This window comes from Rosa chinensis, chromosome 2 (assembly GCF_002994745.2).
Source record: "Rosa chinensis cultivar Old Blush chromosome 2, RchiOBHm-V2, whole genome shotgun sequence".
In the NCBI taxonomy this organism is placed as follows: domain Eukaryota; kingdom Viridiplantae; phylum Streptophyta; class Magnoliopsida; order Rosales; family Rosaceae; genus Rosa; species Rosa chinensis.
Genome location: NC_037089.1, coordinates 49,108,527 through 49,125,578, shown reverse-complemented (window position 1 = coordinate 49,125,578; position 17,052 = coordinate 49,108,527). Strand labels below are relative to the sequence as shown.

The 17,052-nt window shown below is 37.0% G+C and overlaps 1 protein-coding gene and 1 long non-coding RNA gene across 7 annotated transcripts; both read right to left on the bottom strand.

Moving 5' to 3' along the window:
* Nucleotides 1–8,052: 8,052 nt before the first annotated feature.
* On the bottom strand, nt 8,053–11,545 carry LOC112189376 (putative receptor-like protein kinase At4g00960). Of its 6 annotated transcripts, none has more exons than XM_024328695.2 (8): nt 10,316–11,545; nt 10,136–10,189; nt 9,881–10,018; nt 9,529–9,677; nt 9,135–9,345; nt 8,789–9,026; nt 8,561–8,711; nt 8,053–8,486 (listed from the first exon to the last, which is right to left on the bottom strand). In XM_024328695.2, exons 1-8 carry the CDS (start codon nt 11,439–11,441, stop codon nt 8,184–8,186), a joined length of 2,370 nt encoding a protein of 789 aa, XP_024184463.1. In that variant the 5' UTR covers nt 11,442–11,545; the 3' UTR covers nt 8,053–8,183. The 6 variants fall into 6 exon arrangements, with proteins under 6 accessions (XP_024184463.1, XP_024184467.1, XP_024184466.1 ...); XM_024328699.2 differs by having other exon boundaries at nt 10,136–10,897; nt 11,104–11,241; XM_024328698.2 differs by having other exon boundaries at nt 10,136–10,912; nt 11,104–11,238.
* Nucleotides 11,546–13,120: 1,575 nt separating this feature from the next.
* LOC112189377 lies at nt 13,121–14,023 on the bottom strand. The gene is made up of 2 exons (XR_002931862.2): nt 13,871–14,023; nt 13,121–13,600 (listed from the first exon to the last, which is right to left on the bottom strand). It is a non-coding gene; the product is annotated as an uncharacterized LOC112189377 (long non-coding RNA).
* Nucleotides 14,024–17,052: the final 3,029 nt, after the last annotated feature.

Here is a 17,052-nt window from a genome sequence, read left to right as displayed (position 1 = left end):
ACAGACAACAGAGATAATTTCACTTTGGTTGTGTGTTACTTATCTCAGACAACAAAGAAAGAATTATCATTGTTGTGTGTTATTGATCTCAGACAACAAAGAATGAGTTATATCTGTTGTGTGTTATGAATCTCAGACAACAAAGAATGAGTTATATCCGTTGTGTGTTATGAATCTCAGACAACAGCAAAATTTCAGTTTCTGTTGTCAGAATGTGCCGAGGCATCCTCGCGCATGCCATGCCAAGCACATGCTGCGCAAAATTCAACAACGGAAATATGTATTCTGTTGAGCAAACTCTTATCACACAACGGTGAAATCACCGTTATCTGATTTTTCAATCACACAACACTCACTTAGATCACGGTGAGTTTGGTCATTAGACAACAGAAATTCATCGTCGTCTGATGACCTTTTTATAGTAGTGTAGGTTCAATACATAGGTAGACTAGCTCCGTACATGGGTAGACATGCATGGAGTTAGTCTACCCTTGTACGGAGCTAGTCTACCTATGTATTGAACCTAGTCTACTTGATGTATCGGTACATTAATGTATTAAAATATTTTACAAAAAAGTAAGGGGCAAAATTGACTTTTCCTCCTCTCATATGAACATTGTAACAGTGAACGCTTTATATATAGTATAATATCTACATCATATCATAAAATATCATATCCAACTTAATTGCATTCATGCTTGAGGATCTATAATATTAAATGTCTCTTAGAATAGTGAAGATTAAATATATCAATAAGCTGTAGTAAAAAGGTACGTTAAGATTAAAATAGGATGTAGAATTAAATACTTCTGAAATATTTAATCAAATGAACTGGAGATGAAGTTTTATGACCATGTCTAAACGTATTATTTCTAGTACAAATAGGAATCATGAGCCACCACTCCAACAAGGGGATCATATAATCTAGCCGCAGTTGTCTCTCTCTCTCTAGCTAGGGTTAGGGTTTTCTCGACTGTGTAGCTTCTCTCTCACGTCAATGGCAATTGATGCAATGGTAGCCAGCTTGGCCTCCTCCCTAGCGCTGGCTGATGGAAAGAAACTAGTGGGCCTACGTCCATCAAAAGGATTGAGACAACTTGAAGCATTCATGGTAGGGAAGCTACTTACGGTGTGGGAATATTCTCGTCACTCTTTCCTTGGTATGTTCAGATCTGCATGGAGAATCAATGGTAGATTGAATGTTGAAGAGCTCAGAGAAGATGAAAGGGTCTTGTTCACTTTCACATATCTTTATAATGTGGATAGGGTTTGGAAAGGAGGACCATGGGGATACAACCGAGCTCCTATAGCTCTCGCACCATATGACGGTGTTAGTCGGGCAAGGGAGATATCACTGAAGAAATCATCCTATTGGATGACACTGCAAGGAGTGCCACCGGCCTTCAGATATGAACATATTATGGGCTTGATTGGGAGTACGCTAGGCGAGTTCATGGAGTTTGATCGCTCGACCTTCCGGACTCGAGTCTTGCGCATCAGGGTCGAGATTGATTATGCCAAGCCTCTCATGTTTCATCGACATTTCAGGGTGGAAGATGAGGTCCAGTTCATGGTGCAGTTTTGATATGACAAGCTGTTTGGCAAGTGCGGCACCTGCGACCTAGTTACTCATGTTGGCCTCCCTTGTTCAGGACCAGATTTGGAAGAAGACAGTGACATACCTATTAGATTGATGGAGCAGCCCACGGCTTTGGCCGTGTTACAGGGACAGGAAAACCCTAATGTCACTAGGGTAATGGTAAACAATCAAACATTGATCTTCAAGGCTCAAATACCTAATAGCATACCAGAAGCTATCTTTCCTCAGGCTTAGTTTGGGATTGCTTTTGAAACCAGCTTTTGGTCCAGAAGCACTTCTAGTGGGATTGAGGGTGTTTGGTGAACTCTCAAATTTGTGCTTTTGGCTGGAAGCACTTTTGAGCGCAGCAGAAAGCAGGAAGCAACTCTGAGCAGCTTCTCATTTCCCCTTTTGCAGAAATCAAATTGGAGAACGTGGAAGATTAAATGAAACTTTACCATCTGCCAAAATTATCTTAGTTTTCTCTAAATTTACATCAAATATCCTAACTTCCTTTGCTCCAGTTCTAATGTCTTCTCTCTTCTCTCATCGAGTCCCGACTCAAATCTCTTCCCTCTTCTCTTACTGGGTCTGATCACATTATGGTAGTTTATTTATCTCTTTGACATATGGTTAATCCCCTTTCTCTTTCACCAGTTTCATGTTTTTTATATTTTCCTTAAGTTTCATCTTCTTCAAAAATTTCAGAGAAGATGCTCTACTCTCTAAGTGGTAATTCTTAATATTTGGGTTGGGTTCTGATTATTTGTTTGCTTCATGATTAATATAATATTTGTATTTGATGGGCATTCATTATTTCGTGTTGGGTGTTCATGGTGAGTTGCTGGGTTTTGAAATAAGTTCTTCGATGGTGAAGAAATTGGTTTCCATAGTGATGTATTTGATTAATATAAACTCTTCATGATTAATATAATACTTGTATTTGATGGGCATTCTTTATTTTATGACCTGCTCCAGCTTAATTTCCTTTTAGTTTATTTAGTACTCTGATTTCTTTGTTTCAAATTTGAGCTTTCTGGTGTGTTGTTGTTTTGTTGGTTTATGGTTCTTTAGTTTTCTAGGTAGGTTTTATTTCTTTGGTTGTTTTGCTCTTTAGCTTGTAAGTTTCTTTCCTCTTTCAGTGAAATTTCATTTGTCAAAAGAAGAAAAGAAATTGTAACTTGATCAGAGGTGTGTTTGCTCTTCTGCATTTGAGTATTGGAATCCAACGAACAGAACCATAATATCCACTAGCAAAGGCTTATGGAAATTGCAATACTTCATATACTGAAAATGCATGCATCATGCCTTGAAAATAGATTAATCCAAATGGAATTTACTGATTTGTTAAAGAGGCTATTTTTTTTTTTGTCTATTGTCAAATGATGGCCGCTACTTCTACTTCATGAATCGGAAATTTAATTTTGAAAGATTTTGTCTTCATTTTCAACTGTGAACTAATTTTACACCAATAAATAGTTCGATACAAGAAACAAATATTACATATAGTATTTGGTATAGAAGACGAGACAAAATTGATGCATTGAAAGGGTTTCAAAATAGAAAAAAGTATTTTACTAGCATATTTAACATTGATGACCTTTTTGGTAATTACAATAGTCAAAATATTTTTTATTTACGATTTATCAAACATTCGAAATTTGCATTTCATTCTAATAGCACTTCTAAAAATAGTTTACCAAACACTCACCTGCTTCCCCTTACAGTAAAGTCAGAAGTGCTTCCCCTCGCAACAAAATCAGAAGTGCTTCCCCTCACAGCACAACAATCCCAAACTAAGCCTCAATCCATGATGGCCATGCGTCGACATCGAAGACAATGCAGATTAGAGAATTAAGTGAACCAAGACTCAATGAAGATCCGATCACAGGACAACGCCGTAGTAGGGAAAATGATGAGGTAATTATCTCTAAAAAAAATTGCGTTTAAGTCTTGCTATTGGAAAGAAAAATTTGGATACAGTGACTATGGGCTTGTTGGAGGGACCTTCGAACAACAATGATCAACCTAAGAGAAAGAGAGGACATCATGTTGGAAGTGTGAACAAGCTGCCATATGGAACAACAGGGAAAGGAAGAAAGAAAGATGGAGAACTAGAAAAGACAAAGAGCAAAAAGACCAACCTGATGCCGAGGTTGTTAGCTGCTGATGACCCTGAAACAAGTACTAGCTCTAACCCTAAGGGGAAAGAGAAACTGCTTGCTTAAGGTACAAAATTTCAAGACATTCTGGACTTCAAGTCTTCTCAAGTGGGAGTGATTTCTATATATTACTTTCTAAGATGTTTCTAGTTGACATGTGTACCACAATTAAGTGCTGGCAAATTAGACTAGATGAATTGATTTTGCCTTAGGAAGTGAGATTACTTTTACTTAATTTGTAGGCTTGTTGTTTCAGCGAGCGACCATTTTAGTTTTAATGAGTTTAGGTGTGACTTAGATAGGACGCCTGGTTTAATTCCGGATCTTCTTATGTAAGTTCTTTAGACTCTGGCCTGTTTGTTTCATGGCTTTGATATCTAATAAAATCAAATCCTTTTTAAAAAAAATAACCATGTCTAAACTTCCCCACATCAACATAACCATGATTTCTATGACTATGTATAAACCTGTCTACAACATCACCAACTGTACATTCAAGATTTCCTTGCCCCACTTTAATTTATTGATTTTACAAGATGAAAACAAAAAATAAAGAAACATATGTAGTGGTAGCGACCAATTCTCGCCAAGTTTGCCATAGTTGATACCAAGTGATGCAACTCCTTGTAGGAAACAGATGAGGGAACAGAGAAGAAGCAGAGCAGTATTGATTCTGCTAAATTTTTTCCATAGAAACTGTTATCAGTGAAAAGTTTGCTTGCAATTTAATGAAAAACTAAGCACCAGAAGATTGCAGGCATTACTCAAACTCACACCAACAATACATCTAAATTACCTAGAGGCAGGAATTTGTAGGATTCAAAGTTACTAGGACAAAAGTCTGTCTCTCCCCTAATACTAGGAATCTAGGATAAATAATTATACTTTCCTTAACAAACTTGGAAACAAAAAACATATTAGAAAAGTCTAGCACAAGTAATAGTATCTTTGATCGAGGTGATCCATCCTTTATTTAAGTACCATTTAATTTGGATTTATTGTTTTTTTTTCATCTTTTTTGAAGAAGGGCCAGTGTGGCTGCCCTTAGGCCTTAATTAATGAAACTGTCGAATAGAAGGGGGGACATAGAGCCGTAACCCCAAAATACAATAAGCATTGAGGGAATGTCCCAAAATCATATCAGGAGTCTCCAAAGAATCTATGTATTCTAACAGGCACCAACTAGCAAAGAGTGCTCTATTGGCTACTCCATTTGCTTTGATATTGTGTGGTGACATAACGGAAAGATAACTCGAAATCGAAGCATCAATACAAATAGTGCATCTTTCCTAATATGTTGCCGATCGGAATTAAGACCAGCGACACTGAGTTTCATTCTACAACTAGGAGGATGCGACCATTTGACGAGGCAAGAAACTCACCGCCTAACTAGGGTAGACCAGGCACACAAGGTGCACAAACCGGGACAGAGCCCACATTGCCCTAATAAAATGTTGTAGGGTCTTATTGCCGGCATAAAGCCACATCTTACTAAAAGAAAAAAACAATAAACACAAAAGACAAACAAAAGTAACATGGGCCCAAAGCCAAAGCCCAAGCCCAAACTCTGCCAAGCCCAAGCCCAAGTGCAAGGATGCAGCACAACACCACCATCATCAATGGCGGAGCTTGCCCAAAAATTTTGGAGGGGCTAATGATATATTTTCTCTCAATTTTTAATTATTATAATGTGTAATTTATGAAAATGACCAATCAAATGCAGCCACATTTGGGTTTGGGGGGGCCATAGCCATCTCATGGCATAATGAGGCTCTGCCACTGACCACCATCCCGCCCAAAACACCCCTGCCAACCCATCACCGACAGCGTCTCCACCTCCACCCCCTGTGCGCCGGGCAATCACCCTCCAACCCAGATCACATCCTGCAGCGTCTCCACGAAGTAGATCGAACCTAGCAGTGCAGTGCTTTTTCAAATCTATACTGTTTTTTTTTTTTTCATCTTTAAATTTAGATCGATGAGTAATTTTTTTATGGTTCTGGACTACCACGTGGGCATTTTCAATGATAAATAAGTACATGTTATATGGACCAATGACATCAATTCGGACCGCCACGTTCTACAGTGGTCCAAGATGATATAATAATTTTTCTAGATCGATAACCCTTAATAGGAGCATTTTAATGTGACGTTTTAATTGTTATTTCCTCATATTTACTTAATTATTTCCTTAAATAAGTTTCTTTTTTAGGAAATTTTTTATTTTTAGTAAGTTTAATAAAAGTTTCAAAAGTTTCTATTTTTAGGTCCCATGGAGTAAATGGAGCTTAAATGAGCTTAAAGAAGGAAGAGAAGTTAGAAAACGTTGGAGATAGCTAAGACAAGGCACAAGGGCTGCAAGAATGAGTTGAAAAGAAGAAATGAAGTTTTCTTGGTCCAGCCAAGAAATCCTGATTCAACCAGGAAATCCTATTCAAAATAGGAAACTTTGTCAAAGCAAGACTCCTAAGTCGACGAGGAAGTATACATGAGAAAAATGAAGAAAAATGGCATTGAGAGAAGAGCCCTGAAGGCACTAGGAGATCACATGTCTTCAAGATGACGCATGAAAGCCTAAAATCCTTCTGGATTGAATGTGAAATTTGGCAAATGGGAAAAGCCTAATGTTTTATGGGTTTTTGGACATGAAAAGAGTGATTTTTGGAAAATAAAATCCTTTTTTCCGTGAAATTGGGAAGAAAATCAAGAAAATGGTGTCATACATGGAAGGATCTAGAGATAAATAACGTTGGAGATATTCTTGGGAGAGTTTTAAGGAATGGCAAAGTGTATACAACAAGAAAAGGTCCAAAACAAGTCCAGATTCATTGTCTAGGTTCATTCCTATTTCTTTGGCCGAAAATTAAGAGAAAATCATATTAAATCCTTGGGAAATTCAGCAATGATATATTTTAAAAGATTATGGACTTATTTGGAGGATTTTGATTGGTTGGATGGCTCAACAAGGTATATGTGGTATTATTTGATTGGGAGAAGCTGTGTGGCATGATTAAATAATTTTGGGGAAATTAAAAGAAGATTCATGAAGACTTGGAGACCAAGTTCATGTCCCCTATATATACTCTACCCATTGAGATGTTTTACACACCTTCCTCTCCTTAGAAAAATTCTAAAACGCCAAAAGCTCTCTCTCCATTCTCTAGTTCAAGTCTCTGCGTTTTCAAGAAAAGAGAAGAAGAGAAGAAGAAGCCGTGAAGCCTCCTAGCCGCCATTCATCGACCTTGAAGCCATGAATATTTGAAGCTTGCTTTCAAGAATCAAAGTCCTACGTCTCAAGCTCTCCATCACCATCTCTGTTCACGGTGTAATTCAATCTTTTTACTTGTAACCTCTTTTGGTTTTCTTTGTTTGAATTCGTATGAACTTGATTCTAGTTAACCTAACGTTTAGGGCAAAGTTTAAGCCCAATTATTTTGCTTGAATAAAAATTTCGAATTCTATGATTGTGATTCTAAGTTGCTTTTGTGAGTTTGTTCGATTGATTTTGCTTAATTGATATCTTTTATGTGTTGATCTTATGTGGTTGATAACATTTAGGGTTTACATATAATTGGTGCTAGATTTAGGTTAACAATTCACCTAATAGTTTTATAACCCTAAATCAAAAGTAGTAAAGGCTTTGTACAAAAGTCGAAATCAATTAAAGAGGATTGCAAATAGATGAACTTATTCATACTAGGTTATATATGCACTCAAGTTGATAGCCTTTCTTCATGCTTATTGCGTTGGACATGTATTGATTAGCTAGCTTTCTAGACTTTGATTGCATGTTTAATAGAATTAGTTTAAGTGCTTTCACTTAGATTAATTAATTAAGGAAAGTAAAATATGGGAAATCATTTGATTTGAATGTTTCACATGATCAACGTCTCTCTCATGACTTAGATGATCAACTATAGGATTTTAATTGAATTTGATCATATGGAATTGGTTTTGATTTTTGTTTCTTGCGTTCCACCTTTGTGAATAATTGTATATGTGTTTTTACATGTTCTTCCTTTTATTTATTTTAATTTTCGAAACCCTAATTCTTGAACACCCCTTGTATTTCGTTATTTGTATATATTCTTTTTCGTAAATATATACCTCATACTTTTATTAATTCTTTATTTATTTTACAATGACAGGTGTACCCTCAATCCCCGGTAACGATCCATATTTATCATATACTAACGATGATATTTTTTAGGGTTAAATTGGGTGCTACTTTTAGCAAATCAACCCTTTGGCCACAGTTGGTACCCTTGACTGAAATAGATTGATATATATTAGGAAATGGATTAGATTGGATTGTAATATCCGAATCTCTTATCTGGTGTTTGCATAAACAAATAGTACTTTAGGAAATCAAAACACAATTTCTGATGAAAATTCGCTAAACTAAAACAAGTACATATTGTCAAAATTATAAGTTTGCATCATTATCGAGCTTCCATTGTAGTTACTGTCAAGTGATTTATAGAAGAAGATCTGTTTGAAAGTAATGGATCAACATGAGTGCCGAATTTTCTTTCGTAAACAGATGCCGGCTGCTTTGGCAATGGAGGAGATGCTTCATCACTCAACATGAAAACAATGGCTGACATGGCAGGTCGGTCATTCGGATCTTCTTGTACACACAAGAGCGCAACTTGTATGCATCTCATGGCTTCATTTGGATGATATGACTTCAGTGTTGAATCCACAATATCCAAGGCTCTGCCTTCTCTCCAGAGCTCCCATACCTGCAGTTGAAATTTAGTTTAAAAAACAAATACATGCTCATAGATAAAATGTTAGAAAGATATGTGTTGCTTACACGTCCTATTAAGTTCACGGAAGAATCCTCTAGATCAGAACCATTGTTTTTCTGGCCACTTACAATCTCCAACATTATGATCCCAAAACTAAAGACATCAGACTTTGTGGAAAATCTCCCAAATACTGCATACTCTGGTGACATGTATCCACTGTATATAAACAATATAGAATGTTAAACCCAAAAAATAGCATAACAAAGATTAAATGTGATATTCATTATTCTTACTATGTTCCAACAATTCGGCTCGTCTTATCTTGCAGTTGGTCTCCATGGAATATTCTAGCCATGCCAAAATCAGAAATTTTTGGGTTCATCTCATCATCTAGTAGAACATTACTAGTTTTTAGATCTCTATGAATAATCCTCAATCTTGAGTCTTGGTGAAGATACAGAATCCCACGAGCAATCCCGTTGATAATTTCAAAACGCTTTTCCCAATCCAAGAAGGACCGTCTTGTCTTATCTACATCAAAATTCAAAAGACAAATGGTACTCTTTAGTAAGAAGCTGTAAATATGTGCTTTATATTTGAGAAATGGCCTGAACCAATCATTATTTCCTCTACACATACCAAAAAGAAAGGAGTCCAAGCCTTTGTTAGGCATGTATTCTAGGACTAACATCCTTTCTTCTCCCTTTATACAACAGCCTAAAAGTTTCACAAGGTTCCTGTGTTGAAGTCTTGCTATAAGTGCAACTTCATTCTTAAATTCTTCAATCCCTTGTCCTGAAGTTTTGGACAATCTTTTCACAGCAACTTTCTGTTCATTTGATAGCTGACCCTAAAGTTATGTTCAAATAAATATTAAGCTTTTACATATTCAACAACTTTTAGAAGCAACTAAACTGTTGATTAACTAATAAGAATAGTGAAAGAAACAGCCATGCCAGAACCTAACATAGCCAGAACAAAAAGAGATTTATGAAGCTTAGAAATGTTTAGGACATCTAAATTTGTTGTTTACCTTATAAACAGAGCCAAAGCCACCACGGCCAAGTTCATTGACACGAGAGAAGTGGTCTGTGGCTGCTATTATTGTGTCAAGATCGAAAAATTGCAATTCGGGGTGTCTCTGAGTTTCCTCAAGCTCCTCTGCCTCCACAAAGTCTATGCCTAAACAATAAAGAATTATTCTCTACATCATTCTATTGTCGCTGTTCTAACTGCATATCCTCATCATTTTAGTCCATGTTTTTAAGATGCAAATGATTTTATTTTAGTTTTTCATGTGATTTACAGACGGAACAAGTGTTACCAGCTCATGACAACTAAAGCAGTACAACTAATCAATCAAAATAGATGAGAACTTCATTCACCTCTTGTGTTCCTGTTCTTCTTATGCCACTTCCATGCAAGCATAATGATTAGTACCAATGCTAGCGCAGTAGACAGTATTGGAATAGCCAGCATACCCCTCCTTTCCAAGAAACCTTGTGATCTTCCGGCATTTGCCGCTACATAAGAGGGTGACAAAGGATTAGAAAACAATGACATAAAAAAACTAGTAATTTTGAGATTCAACACTTATATGTTGTTAGTTGCGTTTGCTTCCATTGCAAGCAGATTAGTACCTAACACAGTTGCATTCACACGAACATAGAGATCTCGTCCAAGCTCTGTGTACACTAAAATGTCCATCAAGTCATCATACCATGTCAAGCAATCAACAATCCCTTCATTTTCAGTGCTCAAATATGCAGTGCAAGAACAATTTCTTAGGCACTCCTGTGCACACTCTTTGTCACTCATACCTGATTTTAACGATGCTGCTATCGTTGTGTCTGGATATTTAACTCTTGCCACCTTTATAAACCCGTCTCCATCTCCACACTTCAACAAACCAAGTCGATTACTCACACATCCACCTGAACCATTTTTCTGATTCCAATCACTTACAGAATTAGGCACATACCCTGGCAAACAGTCACACTCAAACAGATTAACATTGTCAGGGCTACATCTGCTGTTGGCACCACACTGTCCGTACCTGTCACACCGGGACTTCGGTGCAGAGAAGTCTTCCTTCCATTGAAAGCCACCACCATCCCATATAAGGTGCTCTAAGGCAGAATCAGTCACTGTTATTCTTGTAATTGCATTGGTTTCATTCATGAAAAAATAAGTTTCATCTTGATTAGCGACCAAAGTAGGCGCTGGCCCTGGATCACTTCGCCAATACTTACTCAAACCTTTATACAAAAAAAATTGGGGAGATGCATTATGATCTGAACTTAGCCTATAGGTATAGTCCCCAGTTCCAGGGTCATCTTGTGACTTCCAAGATGTTAAAACCCATTCTTGCCCAGTTTTCCAACTCACCCCAACTTTCATACCTGGAATTAAAGTATCTATAGGATGATCAAAACTTTGCCATATAAAGATTCCATTTTTATCATCCTGGAACACAACTAAATTTCCTGTATCTAAAAGCTGTGTAGATGAAGTGCTTGTGTTAACATTTTGAACCGACCGCGACACGTTAGTAGACCAAATAGGAGTGCTTTCCATGTTATGAGCATAAAGGACTAGTTCTCCATACCTGTTTATTGTGAGCACACCAGAGGTATCATTGATAGGATTGTTCCTGTTTGCAACCCACACCACTGTTTTATTAGATACTCTAGTCTGAGAATACCAGACTCCAACATACCGGTTGCTAGAATTTCCGGGGCTGAAGAAACCCAATTCAAACTTGCTTTCTTTGGACACTAAATAGTCACCATCAACATCCTTCAATTGTTCTTCGTTCCCTCTCATGGTGTCCCTGGAAGTGCATAATTGAAAGAGGAGGAAGAGAAGCAGAGCTTTCAAAACCATTTTCTCGGCATTTTCAATTCTGTAGGAATGAACCAATGGCATCTTTTTTCTTATTTTCATACTTTAGCTGGTGATAAATGAGATGAGTGGCATTATGTTGATCTTCTGGGCAATTCTTCTACTCTGAACTTTTCCAAATAGGGTCATTTTGTCTAGTGTGAGATGACAATAACTCTATCTAAAAGCCGGTCATTCTGGGCCAGACATCAGTCTGAAGTCTTAACTTGTGCCAGCATGTTGACTGTGACTCATGTTGATAATCAGGCGATACAATTATTAGTGAAGCTACTAAATGGAGAAAATGATTTTCTTGTTTGGTACTTAATGCCGGATCAACAACGCATCTGATAACTAGACTTTGGGCAGGAGTTCGAAACTTCTCAGATCATGGTAAACCACCAAATAAGCAGGACATTCTTTATAGAATATTAAAGTCATAACAACAATGGTGTCTAAAAAGGTGTATATGTCTGCAAATTTGCCATCTACTAATAATAAGACATTGTATTTAGATCGATGATATTGATCCCTATTGTTTTCTGTCTGACAAAAACAAACAATTAAACAGAGAAACTCTACAATATTCATGTAACCAACAATGACGGCAGGCTTCACACAAACAGCTTTCCATGCGCACGCGCAATGAGGTTCCAGAAGTTCACATAGGATCTACAATACATGACACATAAATAAGCAGTAAATTAACAGCAACAAGCACAAGACTAACAACATTTGATAATAATTATGTGAGCAAAAACGTGCCTCATTACCAACCTTCCTCTTTACTAATTGTCAAGCTATTCACAGAATATAATCCTTTTGGAATCAATCGATCGATCGGCATCATGGCTAGAAAGATTTTTGAAGACGAATGCTGGTTGTTGAGGAGATGGTGGAGATGCGTCACCGTAAACTTGAAAAAAACAGCTTACATGGTTGGTCAGTCATTTGAATCTTCTTCTACACCCAACAACCCAACTTGAATACATCTTAACACTTCATTAGGCTGATATGACTATAGTGATGAGTCCAACATTTCTAAGGCTCTGTCGTCTCTCCACAGCTGCCAGACCTGTAGTTGAAAGGACTATTTGAAAGAAAATAGGGATAACTAACTTCTGTAGCATAGTTTGTTACTCACATATATCCTATTAAGTTCATGGAATGATCCTCTTGAAGACCGCTACCTTTCTTGCCACTTATAATCTCCAATTGTATGATCCCAAAACTAAAGACATCAAATTTTGTGAAAAAAATTTCAAATACAACATACTCTGGTGACATATATCCACTGCATATGAAGAAGACACAATGTTACAACCAAATTGCATTGTCGAATGAATATGAAAGGTGATTTAGTCAAGTAGTATGAGTGTGCAAGTTTTAGTCGACTTCCTATGTTCCAACAGCTCTGTTTGTCTTCTCCAGGAGTTGGTCGCCATGCCAAAATATGAAATTTTTGGGTTCATTTCAGCATCTAGAAACATTGCTGGTTTTCAGATCTCTTTGGATAATCCAGTCTCAAGTCTTGGTGAAGATAAAGGAGTCCGTGAGCAATCCCATTGATAGTTTCAAGGCGCTTGTTCCTATCTAAGGATGTGCTTCTTCTACGATTTATATCAAGAGATTTGGGTTTTATGTCAATAAATGTGGTACATGTTTATTGGTCGTAGCTTCATTTCCTCATGTCTTTGGACAAGGCAAATAAAAATGTAAATTTGCTAGAGTGATACCAAAAAGAAAGGAGTCCAAGCTATTGTTTGGCATGTATTCCAGGATTAACATCCTTTCTTCTCCTTTATACAACATCCCAACAGTTTCACAAGATTCCTGTGTTGAAGTCTAGCTATTCATTTTTGAATTGTTCAATCCCTTGTCCTGAATTTTTGGACAATTTTTTTACAGCAATCTTCTTGTTGTCTGGTAACTAACCCTGAAGTTATGATTCAGAATGAATACACATCATCACTTTTAAGGAGTAATTATAGTGTTATTACTTGAGTAAAAGAAAAGGTTAGACCAGCACTGAGAAACAGAACGACGTCATTTTCAACTACAAAGAAGAAATTGCCCAATGATGGTGATAGGCAACTTACCTTATACACTGAGCCAAAAAAGTTCATTGTCTGGAGAGAAGTTTTCCGTGGCATCTATTAGTGTGTTCAGATTGAAAAACTGTAATTCTGGGTGTCTCCTCGTTTCCTCAAGTTCATCGGCCTCTGTAAAATCGTTGATTACAAAAAAATAAAATTCATAAAAAAAAAAAACTACATCATTTGCTGCTCAATGTTATAACTGGCAATGGCATTGAAAATGCAAATACTTCAATATGTATCCTGTTCAAGTTGAGTGATTTCATGTGATTTACAAACTACACAATCTGTAATGCTAATGGCACAGAATTTAAAGGCCCATATATATAAATACTTTTCTTTCTTGGTTAAGGAACATAAATTCCAAATAGATGAGAGTATGAAAACTTTTCATACCTTCTGTTTTCCTCTTAAGCCAATGACCAGTACTAATGGCAGAAGAACAGACAATATTGGAACAGTCAGCATCACCCTCCTTCCAAAGTAGCCTTTTGATTTTCTGGCATTCTCAGCTACATATAACAGTTTGACAAAGAATTAGAAAGCCATGACTAGGAGAAATTACCTGGACTAGGCCTCATCATATGGCCCTTGGGCCCTAAGCCAGCCCGGCCAGTAGGGCCGAAGCCCGGCCGGGCCCTTCCATTAGGGCGGGCTAGCCCGACCCTTTCTCAAATAGGGTAGGGTAAGGGTCATGCAAATGAAACCCGGCCCTACCCTAAGGCCCGGCCCGATTGAGCCCGAAAGAACCAAGCCCGGCCCGGCCCGGCCCTAAAATTTATATTTTATTTTTATTACTTTTCTATATTACATATTTACATAAAAAGAAATAAGAAATATGTTATTTTAGAGACTGGGTATTAGATTGAACATTTGAACCCAATTAATTTATGTAAATCTAATTTTTATATCATACACTCCAAAGAGAATGGACACTAATTTTTTTATAAATCTATATTTATATATCATACACTCCAAAGAGCAACCTCTATCAATTCAAAGAAAATGAGAAAATCAACCGTTGGATGTGATTATTACAATAAATTATGCGTGTGGTTAAAAATTTAGTCAATTTCACCATAGTTTCGAACCCGATCGGATTGGTCAACCATATTCACTTGTATGTTTTCTTGGTTGACCGATGGCGTGACAACCGCAAAACGTGCTAATTTTTTTACATCACATTTTTAAATATTTCATCAATGGATGTGCGTAGATATAAGATAAAAATTTCAAATTTAATTACAAATATGTTCGTCTATACCAATTTGCCTCCTAAAGTTGTATAACTTGTACATTGCATTTAAATGATTGAGGTTACCCTCCATGAGCAAAATGGGGGACGAAATGGAATTTTTTAAAATGAACCGCTGGATGTTGTTTTCATATGAATATATGTTAGTGGTAGAAATTTCAGCAATTTCCGTCTTCAGTTGGATCTCGATCTACCTGGTCAACTCAATACCCTAAATAGAACATAAAACAAATATGCTCTTAACTGGTCCTTGGCAATTCACTTTTTTCGATCTTTCAGCTCCCAAACTCTCATGGGTAGGGGTCTACTTACGGATGTCAAAATTCCGCAACGTTTGTCCGCGTATGGTGCCGCTCCCCTTAGGAAAGTTTGCTTGTGCAAAGCGTTGACCGCTACGTTGGACGCCTTATTCACGGCAGATCGGCCTAATTTCTTTACACAATACCTATCAATGTTGTATAAACATATGAGAATTTTCAGATTGGTCGATTTTCATTTCAAAATTTTTGGATCGCACATAATCCTTATATGCCTTGTAATGTAGTATAACTAGTTTATTAGGCTTGTTACCCTCCATGAGCATTGTCAGATTGATCAATTTCCATTTCGAAATTTTTGGCACACCCGAATAAGCCATAATTTTTTTTTCTATTTTTTAATTACGTTTCTCTTTTTTCTATAATATGCAATTTATCTCTTTCTTTGTAATTGATTTCATAAGTTTTGTTTTCTTTAATTTCTATTTTCTTTGTTACACAACAATTAATATTGGGAGATTTATATAGATAGTTAATTGAATATAACCACCTTAAGTAATATTAATAAATGTTATAAGTTACAAGTATTATATGAATATAAAATATGTTCAATAAAAAACAATGAGTCTTTTATCACCAGTATATACCATTAAGCCATATTTTGAGAAGAAAAAAATAATGTTTTTTTTTTGTTAAACAAAATAAGGCCATTTTTGGCCCATTTCGGCCCTATTTGAGGGCCGGCCCGACCCTACCCAGCCCTAAATTTTGTTGACTTTGACTAGGCCCAGCCCGGCCCGACCCTAAGCCCTAAAATTTAGGGTAGGGCCGGCCCTAGCCCGGCCCATGATGACCCCTAACCTGGACAAACAACCAGTCCAGTCATTTTCACAGATTCTCTTGAATAAAAAAAATTAATTGAAATTTCTTCATTTGCAAGTTAGTACCCGATTCCATATGATCTAAATGAACATAAAGATCTCGTCCCACTGCAGTGTGCTCTGTGATGTCCAGAAACTCACCATACCGTGTCAAGCAATCAATGCGCCCTTCAATGTCCATGCTCATATATGCTGTGCAAGAACAATTTCTTAAGCACTGCTGCTTGCACTTTTTGGCACTCATAATTCTTTCCAACCTTGCAGCTTTTGATGTATCTGTCTCCTTGACTTTTACCATCTGCACAAACCTTCTCCATTCCCACACTTTTGACACTTCAACTCACTTACTCACACATCCATCCGACCCATTTCTCTGATTACAATCATTTAAAGACTTCAGTTCATATCCTGGTAAATCATACTCAAAAATGTCAGGGCTGCATTAACTGTTGGCACCACACTGTCCATACCACATATTAGTATTGTACTGGTTACTGACAAAATTAATCCCGGAATAATCACTTCTCCAATACCGGCATGTACCTTTGTATATAAAAAATTCAGGGATTGCAGTTTGATTTGAATATAGCCTATTGGTATAGTCCCCGGCTTCAGGGTCATCTTGCGACTTCCAAGATGTTATATTCCATTCTAACCCAGTTTCCCAAATATCCCCACTTTCATACCTGGGATTACAGTATCTGTAAGATAATCAAAACTTTTCCCTATAAATATCCTAGTTTTATCATCCTGGAACATAACTAAATTTCCTGTATCTAAAAGCTGTGCAGATAAAGTGCTTGAGTTTTGGACCAACTGCGACACATTTGTGTACCACATAGGAATACTCTCCCTGTTATGAGCATAGAGCACTAGTACTCCATACCTGCTTATTGTGAGGACACCAGAGGTATCACTGATGGGATTGTTCCTGTTTGCAACCCATACAACTGTTTGTTCAGATATATTAGACTTAGAATACCAAATTCCAACATACCGGTAGCTAGAGTTGCCGGGCTGAAGAAACGCAACTCAGAGTCACTTTCTTTGGACGCTAAAAGGTCACTATCCTTCACTTGTTCTTCATTCCATCTACTGATACCCCTGGAAATGCAAAATGAAAAGTGGCAGAACAGAAGTAAGGCTTTCAGTAACATTTTATGGGCATTTGCATATATGAATTGG